Source organism: Mandrillus leucophaeus, unplaced genomic scaffold (assembly GCF_000951045.1).
Source record: "Mandrillus leucophaeus isolate KB7577 unplaced genomic scaffold, Mleu.le_1.0 Scaffold248, whole genome shotgun sequence".
Taxonomy (NCBI): domain Eukaryota; kingdom Metazoa; phylum Chordata; class Mammalia; order Primates; family Cercopithecidae; genus Mandrillus; species Mandrillus leucophaeus.
The window spans coordinates 181,618-194,154 of NW_012102565.1; the positions used below are offsets into that span (position 1 = coordinate 181,618).

General features: G+C 43.2%; 1 protein-coding gene across 1 annotated transcript in view; it reads left to right on the forward strand.

The window, feature by feature from the left end:
• HECW1 (HECT, C2 and WW domain containing E3 ubiquitin protein ligase 1) overlaps positions 1-12,537 on the forward strand; it is a gene marked incomplete at its 5' end in the record, with an annotated part of 255,628 nt that overhangs the window by 180,604 nt on the left and 62,487 nt on the right. The window contains 2 exons of the mRNA XM_011983285.1: positions 4,199-4,304; positions 5,214-5,310. Of these exons, the coding sequence (XP_011838675.1) occupies positions 4,199-4,304; positions 5,214-5,310 (203 nt within the window). The remainder of the gene's footprint in view (positions 1-4,198; positions 4,305-5,213; positions 5,311-12,537) is intronic.

Sequence of the window (12,537 nt, forward strand, 5' to 3'; positions counted from 1 at the left end):
AAAATTAGCTGGGCACAGTGGCGTGTGCCTGTAGTCCCTGCTACTCAGGAGGCTGAGGTAGGAAGATTGCTTGGGCCCAGGAGTTTGAGCCTGTAGTGAGCTATGATTGCACCACTACACTCCAGCCTGAAGAACAGAGACTCTGTCTCAAAAAAAGAAAAAGAAAAAAAAGAAAGGAGAAAAGAAAAAAGGTCAGGCATAGTGGCTAAAGCCTGTAATCCCAGCACTTTGGGAGGCCAAGGTGGGCAGATCACCTGAGGTCAGGAGTTCGAAACCAGCCTGGCCAACATAGCAAAACCCCATCTCTACCAAAAATAGAAAAATTAGCCAGGCACGGTGGTACACGCCTATAATCCCAACTACTCGGGAGGTTGAGGCATGAGAATCACTTGAACCCAGGAGGCAGAGGTTGCAGTGAGCCAAGATCGCACCACTGCACTCCAGCCTAGGCAACAGAGCGAGACTCCATCTCAAAAAAAAAGAAAGAAAAAAAAAAGCCATCTTGGCATCATGTTTGCAGTGAGATTCAAATCAGTCACTCAGTTGCTGTCAGACGTCCCTCAGGGTGGATTGTTTAGTACCACTGCCGGGCTTCAAGGATCCTAGCACACACTAAATCCTAGTTCAAACTTAGACCCTCAGAATTTCCTCCAGCCCTGCCTGAAACTGTCTTCATCGCTGTCCATTCCTGGGCCCCTTGTTGGAGAAGAGTGTTTCTATCCAACCCTCCTGTCCTCCGGGCTCTGGTCTATGAGCCATCCAGTACCAACCAACCCTTTGCAGACATTTCTGTGGCTCAGGGACGCAACAAGCCCTATCTCCCCCTGTGTTATTTCCTCTATCACATTCGTATTAAGCCTGAAGAATGTTGGTCAGTCAGTCATCTGCCTTTGGGCTAGCTGGACTGCAGCTGGTTTCTGAAGCTTTTCAATCTGGCTTAGTTTTACCCGTGAGTGGGTGACCTCAGAAGTAGGCACCATTAATGAATTTCCTGTGAGGGCCAGGAATAGAAGTGAGCCTCTTTCTGTTTCAACGCCTTATTCATTTCTGGGTGATGCCCTGACAGTTAGACACTTTCACTCAGGGCGAGACAACAAATGTCTCCTGAGCTCAGTGCACAGCCAAGCCTTCCTGAGCTCAGCGAGCAGATCTGGCTGTTTCCCCAGTTTCGCTCTGTAATTTATCACTTAGATAACCTTCAGCTGGTGGGTCTCTGCGACTCCTGTCTTTACAAGGTCAATAATATTTTAAATACACATGAAGGCAAACTGACATGATTCCCTCCAAGAAAAAGAGGCTTATCATTTCAGTCCCAGAAAGCCTTTATGTATTTATTTATTTATTCATGGAGAAAAAAGAGAAGTATGAGGATTCAATACTGCATAGTTTATTGATCAGCAAACTTTTCTTTCATCTTTTGCTTTGTAAACATTTGAGACTGGAATGTGCTGCTGCAGAAATACCAGCTTCTAAACCCTGGTCTCTGGCTTTGCCAGCTGAGCAGAGCTGAGAGCTAATGACATCAAAGTGAGAAGTCCACCATAGTGGCACAGAATCTACTCCCTTGTCCTTCAAGTAGCCATGGGCAATGAGAAGGACCAGGAGAGAAAACAGAAGCATCTGCATCTCTACCCAACTTCCAGAAGAGCAGCAAAGACTACCACATACAGAGAGTGAACTGGTGGCCCCTGTCCACATACAAAGGATGTACTGGTGGCCACTGTCTGCATACAAAGGATCTTATCCTTGGGTGTGGAGTATGGAAGTGGAAACCAAAGGAAAATCAGCAATGCCTGTGTTCTTCATTAGGGATCGTTAAGTAATTTGCCCTAGATTAGGATCTGCAATATCGCACATGGCCTATTCTTTTTTTTTTTTTTTTTTTTTTTTTTTGAGACGGAGTCTCACTCTGTCGCCCAGGCTGGAGTGCAGTGGCCGGATCTCAGCTCACTGCAAGCTCTGACATGGCCTATTCTTAAGTGGCCGTTTTGGAACTGACTTGTCTAGACTGTGTAGCACCGGTCCTCATCACCTTCCTAAAATCTGTGTGAGTGAGTTTTATGCTGGTCTCAGAGGGAGAATTGTCTTTCCTTTTTTTAAATCTGGATGTTTGAACTCTTTCTAAGTGTCTTACAAAATTATCATCTGTTACATGAAATTAAACTTGGCTTGAGGATGCCTTCATACTTTTGAGTCGTTACGTAATGGATTGCCACCTCACTTGGGACATGAATTAACTGAAAGCCTAATTTGGGAGTATACTTTGGCAACAAAGGGTTGAGTCTCAGTCAGTCACAACAGTCAAGCTTCAGTCAATCGCAGGTGGCTAACTGATCAGACCATGTTCAAATAAGGCAAACGCTGTGCCGTAACCAGTCCAGCTGCTTCTGTACCACGATCCCATTTCCCCTCCATAAACGCTGCCTGCCCGCGGTTGCAGAACGGTGCTCTCTTCACCCTTTCTGGTTCTGGTTCTGAGTGAGGACCACCCCATTCTCACACTGTTCTTTGCTCAATTAAACTCTGTAAATTTACTTTGTCTAAAGTCTTTATTTTAACACTTCAAAATTCTTAACTATTTTAAAGCCTATTTTAGCATACTTTGCCAAATATCATAGGATGAGTTACACTCTACATTCAATCCCATATATCTGGTGAATGTACTGCAATGTGGAAAATCTATAGTGCGTCTATAGATTTTAACATCTTACTCTGCGAAGGTCTTAAAAAACAAAATGTATGTAGAATCATAGTGAGAATGTCCATTATCATGCTCTAGAACTGCATAGTTTATTGATCAGCAAACTTTTCTTTCACCTTTTACAAAGGTGATGTTTTTAAATTTATAAAATTTAAAATTGAGCCAAGTTAGTTTTTTTTGTTTTGTTTTGTTTTTGAGATAGAGTCTTGCTGTGTCACCCAGGCTGGAGTGCAATGGTGCAATCTCGGTTCACTGCAATGTCTGCTTCCTGGGTTCAAGGGATTCTCGTGCCTCAGCCTTCCGAGTAGCCAGAATTACAGGCATGCGCCACCATGCCTGGCTCATTTTTGGATTTTTAGTGGAAACGGGGTTTCACCATGTTGGCCAGTCTCAAACTCTGGTCCTCAAGTGATCCACCCGCCTCAGCCTCCCAAAGTGCTGGGATTACAGGTGTGAGCTACCACACTGGCAAAATTGAGCTAATTTGGTTTAAAGTTACTCACCACAAGTATCAACTTTAGGCTAAGCAAGTTGTTTATCTCTGAAGTTTTGTAAAAATGCTTAAGCAGAACCAAGATATTGGAAGCAGGCAGGCAGCATGGAAGGAGTAAACACGTTCTTTGCAGTCAAGTATTAGAACCCTGGTTACCTCTCTAATGGTTGTAAATCTGGGGAAACCTTACTTTTCCTGGATCCTCAGATTCCCTGTTTGTAAATTTTGGTTAATAATGCTTATCTTGCAGAATTTGTTAGGATATGTAAGATGCTATGTGAACAGAAGCCAGCACAGTGAATGCAATAACAGGCATTCAACAAAGAATGAATGTAATCAATAATATTTCAACAAGAAGTCCATTATACATTCAGTACTGAAGTTCAGTGCTACCTGTTGGAAAGTTATAGGCCTACCTTACCAATAATATTTATCTGGAATTTATCTCTCCTTAACAGATTTATGATGAGAAATGTTTCTTGAGTCATTCATTGTATTAATTTGATTAATATTCATGACTTTGGCATGATTACTTCTTTTTTTTTTTGAGACAGAGCCTTGCTCTGTCGCCCAGGCCAGAGTGATCTCGGCTCACTGCAACCTCTACTTCCCAGGTTCAAGCAATTCTTCTGCCTCAGCTTCCCAAGTAGCTGGAATGACAGGCACCTGCCACCACACCTGGCCAAGTTTTGTATTTTTTAGTAGAGACGGGGTTTCACTATGTTGGCCAGGCTGGTCTCAAACTCCTGACCTCGTTATCTACCTGTCTTAGCCTCCCCAAGTGCTCGGATTACAGGGGTGAGCCAGATTGCTTTCTTAACCATAGTATAGCACATCATCAACTCTGCTTAGACACTTTTGTATGCTTTCTTTTCCATCATTTTATTACTTTTTCAACTTAGGTGACTTCAGAATCTTTTACCCCTTAGGCTGAAACATTGGTATCAAAAGACATCTGAAACTGATACAAATTTCTAATGCTTATGCTTTTATTCTAAAATTAGGCCTCAGAAGTTTCTAGAAACAGAGGAGCCTCTTTACTGGCCAGGCCAGGACACAGCTTAGTAGCTGCTATTCGAAGCCAACATCAACATGAGTCATTGCCACTGGGTATGTATCATGCTTCTTTGAGCCAGGGGCTCACAGAATACCAACACCTAGCCTTGATTTTTTGTTTGTTTTTCTGGTTTTTGTCAAAAAGCCTTTACTACTCAACATTCTGTGTTTCCTTTCTCCTCTTTTAGGATATAGTGCATTCCCTGACCCCTGCTCCCATTCTCCCCTCTGTCCTTTTCCCCTCTCCCTTCCTCCTCATCTCTCTGTTCCCCTCCCTCTCTTTTCTATTCTTTCCCAAACTCGTAGGTCCTTTCTTCCTTACTCTGTTCAGTGATTTGTTAACCCCGTGCACAAGAGCATGGTTTAAATAGGGAGGTGAATTTTACTGTTGCTTGACAGTTTCTAATGTATACCTCTCTTTCCACGTATGTATGGCATAAAGTTTGCAGTCTCCATTCCTAACTTCAGCCACCTCTTTCCAAAACATATGCCACTTGTATCAAGGAAAATGAAATAAGAGCATCTAAAAGGTGTTTCCATTATCACTACCGGGAAATCAACACATGGATTTCTTTTCACTCATAAAGAATCTTTTACCATAACTGTGGCAAAATGACCAAGAAAAGTTAGAAGGAAGAGAGGAGAACTCCTCTTCTGGGAGAGCTATTTTGTTCTCCTTTACCTGTTCATGCAGAGATGCATTAATACCCAGTAAAGATCCTGAAGCGTTAAGGACGATTAACATAGATCTGGTTCACTTTTAGTTTGATCCCTTAAAAAATTATAATGCTATTATGTCACATTTTAAAAACTTTCAAGAGCTTGCATTTTTTTGATGAGTATGCTGCCTGCCCTTCAAACGCCTTCATTAATCCTGGTATCAAGCAGCCATTTTCCAATCATCAGAGTGATTATCTCTGGGCTGCAGACTCAACCACAACTCTGTGCTTTTGTCTGTTTCAGCATATAATGACAAGATTGTGGCATTTCTTCGCCAGCCAAACATTTTTGAAATGCTGCAAGAGCGTCAGCCAAGCTTAGCAAGAAACCACACACTCAGGTAAGCCTCGCCCCTCACTCCCTGGAACTCTAGGTCTTTGCAGCCATTTTTCCTGGTGGGAAAACACCTCTGTGGAGAAGGAGCAGAAGCTTATTATGCATTCTTTTTGTGCATTTAAACGAGAACTTGAATCCTCAAGAGGAAGGGTTCGGAGTTCCTGTATTCTGGGAAATGGCATCATCAGAGATGGTCATATTATCAGATTACGTATCATTTATATGGTACTGAAATGATTTCCATTGACTTGGAGGAAAGGACAGGAAGGAAACAAAATAGCTTCCGTTAAAAAATTATTTATGCACAGCACCATGTAAATTACTTTTAGTTTTGAAATATAATTGTTGAATGGTAAACCAAATATTGAGTGGTCATGTTCGAAAATAAACAAGCAAACAAAATGTTTCCTGTGTGTTCTAACTACTTACATCTTATTCTTCATCAGGGTCATTTTTGAATAAGTGCCCCTGAAACTCTGAATCACTTCATGTGGAAGGGATAGCAATCTAAAATGATAAAAAGAGAAAATATTGCCCGAACTTAAATCCTGCTTTCTTACCAAAATATTCACACATCTTTTTGCTTTGGTTTACTCTGCGACATTCCAAAAACTGGAGAGGCATGGGGGTTAAGAGCACATCCCTTTGACATTTGAATTCTTACTCCAACAGGTAGGGACTATTGATGGAGGTGTGTTATTCAACCCTCTGCCCTTAGTCTCCCAAATGGAGGTCACAAAGTGGGCATGGTTGCGATACTTACATGAGGATGTGTAAAGGTTAAGGCAGGGCAAGCAAGAATCCCAGCAATGGCTGCATTTCATTCTTCCCTGCCCATGTGGTGCAGTCTTGTGAATGAGGCTGATACCTGCGATACTCTACTCTGACTTCCTCGGGGAATCGCTAACAGCTTCAAGTAGGCTCTTTGCTTTTCAACCCTTGCCACTCCTGCCAGAATGGATCATTCACCATTCTTTCCCCTCCAGCACCCCCTCTTTGACACCTCTTTTCCCTGTATTTTCACTCTGTAAATTAGAGCCACTACCCTCCCAGCTGTCCCTGATCTCCTCTCCTCCCTCTTCTTCCACCTCCACATCTAAACATTCACCTCCTCATACTCTCTCCTCCATCCTCGTTTTCTCTTCTCCCTGCCATGGTTCAAGTTTAGGTGCTCATCGTTTCTCTTCTGGACCATACAGGGGTTTCTCCTAAAATATTCCCTATCACCCTATCATAACCAAGTGGCCTACTTAAAGCATAGATTAAATCATGTCCTCCCTACCCTTCAAGAAAGCTTTCATGGTTTCCATCACATATGAAATAAAGTCAGTATTTTTGTTTGTTTGTTTTTGAGACAGAGTCTTGCTCTGTTGCCTGGGCTGAAGTGAGGTGGTACAATCTCAGCTTACTGCAACCTCCGCCTCCCAGGTTCAAGCAATTCCTGAGCCTCAGCCTCTTGAGTAACGGGGACTACAGGCACGTGCCACCACACCCAGCAAAATTTTGCTAATTTTTGTATTTTTAGTAGAGATGGGGTTTCCACCATGTTGGTCAGGCTGGTCTCAAACTCCTGACCTCAAGGGATCCACCCATTTCAGCCTCCCAAAGTACTGGGATTACAGGTGTTAGCCACCTTACCCAGCCTGAAGTCAAGATTTCTAAGCACAATGTCCATGGTCTCCAAAGTCTGGCCCTAACCTAACTCTCTATCCTATGCTAAGCTTTTCCTTCACCACCTCCACCACACAGGCTGTGTACCCTCCTGCCTTTGTCTTTCCGGGAATGACTTCCCTGTTAAGGACCTCTCATCCCATTTTAAAGGCTCAGATCAAAAGCAAAAATTTGGTGATCTAGGCAGGCTTTAGTATTTCTTTTCTTTGGCAGGGGTGGGAACTTCCTGATGTTGCCAAGGCATTTGTGGGTTTTTTTGGTTTTTTTGTTTGTCTGATTTTAATTTTTTTATTATACTTTTATGTTCTGGGATAAATGTGAAGAACGTACTGGTTTGTTACATAGGTATACATGTGCCACGGTGGTTTGCTGCACCCATCAACCCATCATCTACATTAGGTATTTCTCCTAATGCTATCCCTCCCCTGGCCCCCTATCCCCTGACAGGCCCTGGTGTGTGATGTTCTCCTCCCTGTGTCCATGTGTTCTCATTGTTCAGCTCCCACTTATGAGTGAGAACATGCAGTGTTTGGTTTTCTGTTCTTACGTTAGTTTGCTGAGAATGGTGGTTTCCTAGTATTTCTTTTGTCCTGCTTTGATAGCATGCTTTTTGTGCCTCAAAGATATTTTTAGATCTCTCGTATTCTGTCATTTACTTGTGTCTCCCTACAGCACTCTAAGCTCTTTAGAGCAAGGCCTTTCTCTTCCTTGTCTTTGTGCCCACTCTGCCCCTTAGAACCGGGTCCTCTACTTTGAAGCTAGGAAACACCAATGACTTTTAGAGTGAATGAAAGATCTTTAGCATGAACCAATGATCTTTAGCATGATGAATGGTCACTTTCATTTATGTTCAACTCTTAAGAAGTCTCTCCCCAAGTTTCATTACTGTACTGCTGCAGAAGACAGGGTCATATTCAACCACCTGGGTCATTCATTCATGGACTGCTCTTTGACTCACCTAACAACCTAAGGGAATTTTCAAGGGATTTCCGGGGGAGTTGTATTATCTTAAGGGTTTTTGACGCATGATTGTTCTTGAACATTCTTTACATTACTGATTCTACCACTAAGTAGTGAGTTCACTGCTTGCTTTTTGGAAGAATTTCAACTCACCAAAGACACAAAAGTCTCATTTTAATCATTAGAAAAGTTTTGTTTTTTTTTTTAAGTAATTCCCGATATAAATGAGTGGAATGTATTTTCAAAGGGCAGTAAACTGTTTGCAGCCCTATCATATATCACATTATAACAAAATCCAAGAAACTTTAAATGTTTTGTTGCAATATGGGATTGTACAATTATGATTTTGCAGAGCTGGGGTAACTTGAAATCGAGCCACGTTGGAATTGGAAAAACAACTTGGAAATTATCTAGTATAGAAACTAATAACCTATTTTAAGGTTATGGACTCCTTTGAGATGCATATGGAAGCTCTTTTGGACTCTCCTCCACATATAAATATAAACCTCTGAATATAATTTCAAATAGTTCATGGACCCTAAAGAAACTGTGGACCCAGGTTGAGAACCCAAATATTTCATCAAAAACAGAAGGCTCACAATGACTATCAGAAACTAGACTATGTGATGATAGAATTTAAAAAGCAGAAAGAAAAGAGCAAGAACTTGTTCTTCAGGAGGTCAAGCTTAAGAGATGCAGGAAGCCGGGCCCTGCTCTCCATGACGAGGCCTCCACCTGCCCCTGAGTACCACGTCAGGGTGAGTCAGATCCACTTGGAAGGTTCAGGAGTTGAAGAGAATACCACTCTCCTCAGGACCCCACCCGGAAGAACTCGTGGCTTCCTCTGTGGTCCCCAAGAGCAGATGGTGACCTCTGTTCAGCCATTGCTGTTCTCAGGGAGTCATGGAGTCTCTGTCTTGGGTCCGCAAAGCCAGTTGCTGGGTTTGAGTATTTAGAAAACTGTCCAGTTGACAGCAGTGACTTGCAGTGAAAGGCAGGAAGCCACATGTAGAGAAGGGGATGGAGCCAGAAAACCCAGAGGTTAGTGGCATCTGTCATCTTTAAGGGGCATGGAGGCAGTCCTTCAACTAGTGCTTTGATTGTGTCACTCATCTGAATCAGGATTGTCCCAGGGCTACGTATGCAGTAGCAAGCAAAACAGACATGTACATTCCCAATGAATTTGCAATCTATGGAGGGAGACAGATAATAGACAAGCTTGGGGTTTGTTTTTTTAAGCCAAATATACAGCTACATAATATGTTAAGTGCCATGAACATGATTAGAATTCAGCAATAGTGGAGAATATGCTGGTACAAAGGAAGAGGACTTACATCCTAAACAGAACGCAGGGAAGGCTTTTCCAAGTAGGTGGTGCTTAAGCTGAAACGTGAAGGATGAGAAGGCAAGGTCCCTTGAGATGCAAAGTAGAGATCAGGGAGAGAGTATGCAAAGGCCCTGAGGCAGGAAAAGCTTAGACCTAGGTGAAGAATGGAAGAAAGCTAGTGTGGCGCAGGGGTAGATTGGGAGGGTAGGCGAGACCTACCGTGGTGAAGTTGGAGAGGGAGGCCCTATCACCAACAGGAAAGATTTTATTTGAATTGCGATTCTATTTGAGAAGTGATTGAGAAGTTTTCCACTGGAAAGAAATAGGATTGCATCTGTGTTTTTAACGACCACAGCTGCTTTTTCATGACCTTTTTCGTCTGTTTTTCATGACCACCGATGAAATATGATTGCAGCTGTGGTCGTTAAAAACACAGATGCAATGTTTGGGCAGCTTTGTGGGGAAAAGATAGGCTGGGGAGGGGCATAAGATGGAACAGGGGCTATGCAGGAGACTATTATATTCATCTACGTGAGAGATGATGGTTGTGTGGATAATGGGAAAATATGGATGAAGAGAAGGGAGCAGTTTGGGGTGATACTGTGGATGCAAAAACAACAGGAGCTGATGACAGCTTGAACATGGTGGGTGAGGAGAAGAGAGCAATTAAGAATGACAGCCAAGTGTGGGGCTTGCGCAGGTGAGTGGATAATGGTGTCATTTACTGAGATGGGAAAGACTGGAGGAGGAACTGGCTTGAAGAGAGGAAGAATGTCAAGGATTTCATTTTGGATATTCAGTTTTGAGGTCTTTGAAGCCACAAGTGGCTTCAAATGTCAGGATGTCAAGGAGGCAGGCGCCTGTCCTGTCCTGAGCTCTAGGGAAAGTGTGCTCCGGAGTTCTCCTGACGGTCAAGGGATATATGTAGGAGAGACAGCCGGCATTCTCACCCTCAGATGTCTTCCCCAGTTCTCAATGCACTTTGGGATGGAGTTCCAGGGGCATCTGGAGCTCCCTCACACCACTGGCTCTGCATGAAATGTTGCTAGACATGACAGAGAATATAATGTCTGATGGGAGAGCCACCAAAACTCTCAGACAATTATGCTTAGCATTCAGACACCTGGATGTGGTCCATACGGTGGTGCCACGATAGAACCACTGCACTAGGTGACACTTTCTAAACTGGGGACTGCACTTTGCTGCCCTAGTGGAGATGGCCCTCTCTGGGCTTCTTTTTCCTCCAGGAAGGGAGGCCAGGGGCTTAACCAGATGTGGATCCCTTGGGGCAGGAGGATAACCTGCCCAGGGGGACATTATCATTGGCAGAGCGTATAAATTTGAGGTCATTCATAAGGTCAAAGTCATTAAATTAGAGACGATTCAAGAGCATCTTCCAAACAACAGGGCTGTGAGGTAGTGTCAGGATTTGGAGGAGAAAGCCCAGGGCTGGGGTCAAGGACATAGGCAGAGGGAGAAGAAGGTGACAAGAGGGGTGGGGATGTTCTGTTCTCTTGGCTGGATTTCCACACGTTCCCTGCTGAATGACATGTGGACAGTGCTGCTCCCTTTTTCAAACCCCCATCAAAGAAGCCACTGTGAACACCCCCTAGGTTCTGGTGATGCCATTTCCTGCAACGGTGCTTCACCCGCACTGAAGTTGGATCAGAGTGCATGTCCCTGTTTAATCCCATTCTGTCTATCTTTGTAGAGGCTCAAAATCTTCCCTTGCCTTAAAAAAAAGATCTCCGTGCCAAAAGGTCAAATTGATTATATTTTTTGCCTGAAAATCGCTAAGTTATGGTGAAGATTTGGATTTATATTAATACAATCAAAGAGAGGAAAAAGTTGTATCTGCAGTATTTTGGAAAATATACATATATTTTTTAATCATTCATCTTTTGGGCCAGGCGCAGTGGCTAATGCCTGTAATCCCAGCACTTTGGAGGGCTGAGGCGGTCGGATCTCTTGAGCCTAGGAGTTCAAGACCAGCCTGGGCAACATGGTGAAACCCTGTCTCTGCTAAAAATACAAAAATTAGCCAGGCCCGATGGTGTGTGTTTGTAGTCCCAGCTACATGGGGGAACTGAGGCAGGAGGATCACTGGAGCCTTGGGAGGTTGGGGCTTCAGTGAGCCATGAACAGGCCACTGCACTGCAGACTGAGTGACAGAGTGAGACCTTGTCTCAAAAAAAAATTTCTTTTTTAAAGAAAATACAAAAAACTAGCTGGGTGTGGCAGTGCATGCCTATAATCCCAGCTACTCAGGAAGCTGAGGCACAAGAATCGTTTGAACCCAGGAGGCAGAGGTTAGTGAGCTGAGATTGCACCACTGCCTCCAGCCTGGGCAACAGAGCAAGACTCTGTCTCAAAAAAAAAAAAAAAAAAAAAAAACAGAAGAAAATAAAATCATCCATCTTTTACCACTGGGAGAAACTGAGTGAGGGGTATACAGGATCTGTCTGTTTATTTCTTATAATTACACATGACTCTAAAATTACCTCAAAGTAAAAATTAAAAAAAGAAAAAAGTTAAAGATTTTTAAAAAACAGATTCTTAATTTTCCCTGATTTCTACTGCATCTCTTCAAAAAAGGAAAAATATATTAACTCCTTTGAAGCGTGCATACAATAGAAAGATTCTGGGTATGGTGTTTGTAATATTTGAATAACGTCAGGGAAGCAAATTAAAAAGTTAATTTGATCCAAAAACTCCTACTTATCCATAGACTTACTTAAAACAATTTGCCGAGTTGGAGTTGGAGGTTGTCTAAAAGGGTCAGAATAGACGAAGTTGTAGCTAACAGAGACAAAATTGATGCCTGTGCCTTGACTGACCTGGGAGACTGTTCTTGGTTCTTGGGGCCGGGCCCCCTCTGTGCCCAATGTGGCATTATAAATTTTCCATCAGGCACAAGATTTCTCAAGAGACACCCACCCGCCAGTTCACTCTTTCTTCCCATGGCTTCCAACATGACATGAGCCCAGAACAGTCTTTTTTTTTTTTTTTTTTTTTTGAGATGAAGTCTCACTCTGTTGCCCAGGCTGGAGTGCACTGGCATGATCTCAGTTCACTGCAACCTCCGCCTCCCGGGTTCAAGTGATTCTCCTGCCTCAGCATCCTGAGTAGCTGGGATTACAGGCAGGCACCACCACGCCTGGCTAATTTTTGTATTGTTAGTGGAGACAGGGTTTCACCATTATTTCTCAGGCTGGTCTCGAACTCCTTACCTCGTGATCTGCCCGCCTTGGCCTCCCAAAGCGCTGGAATTAC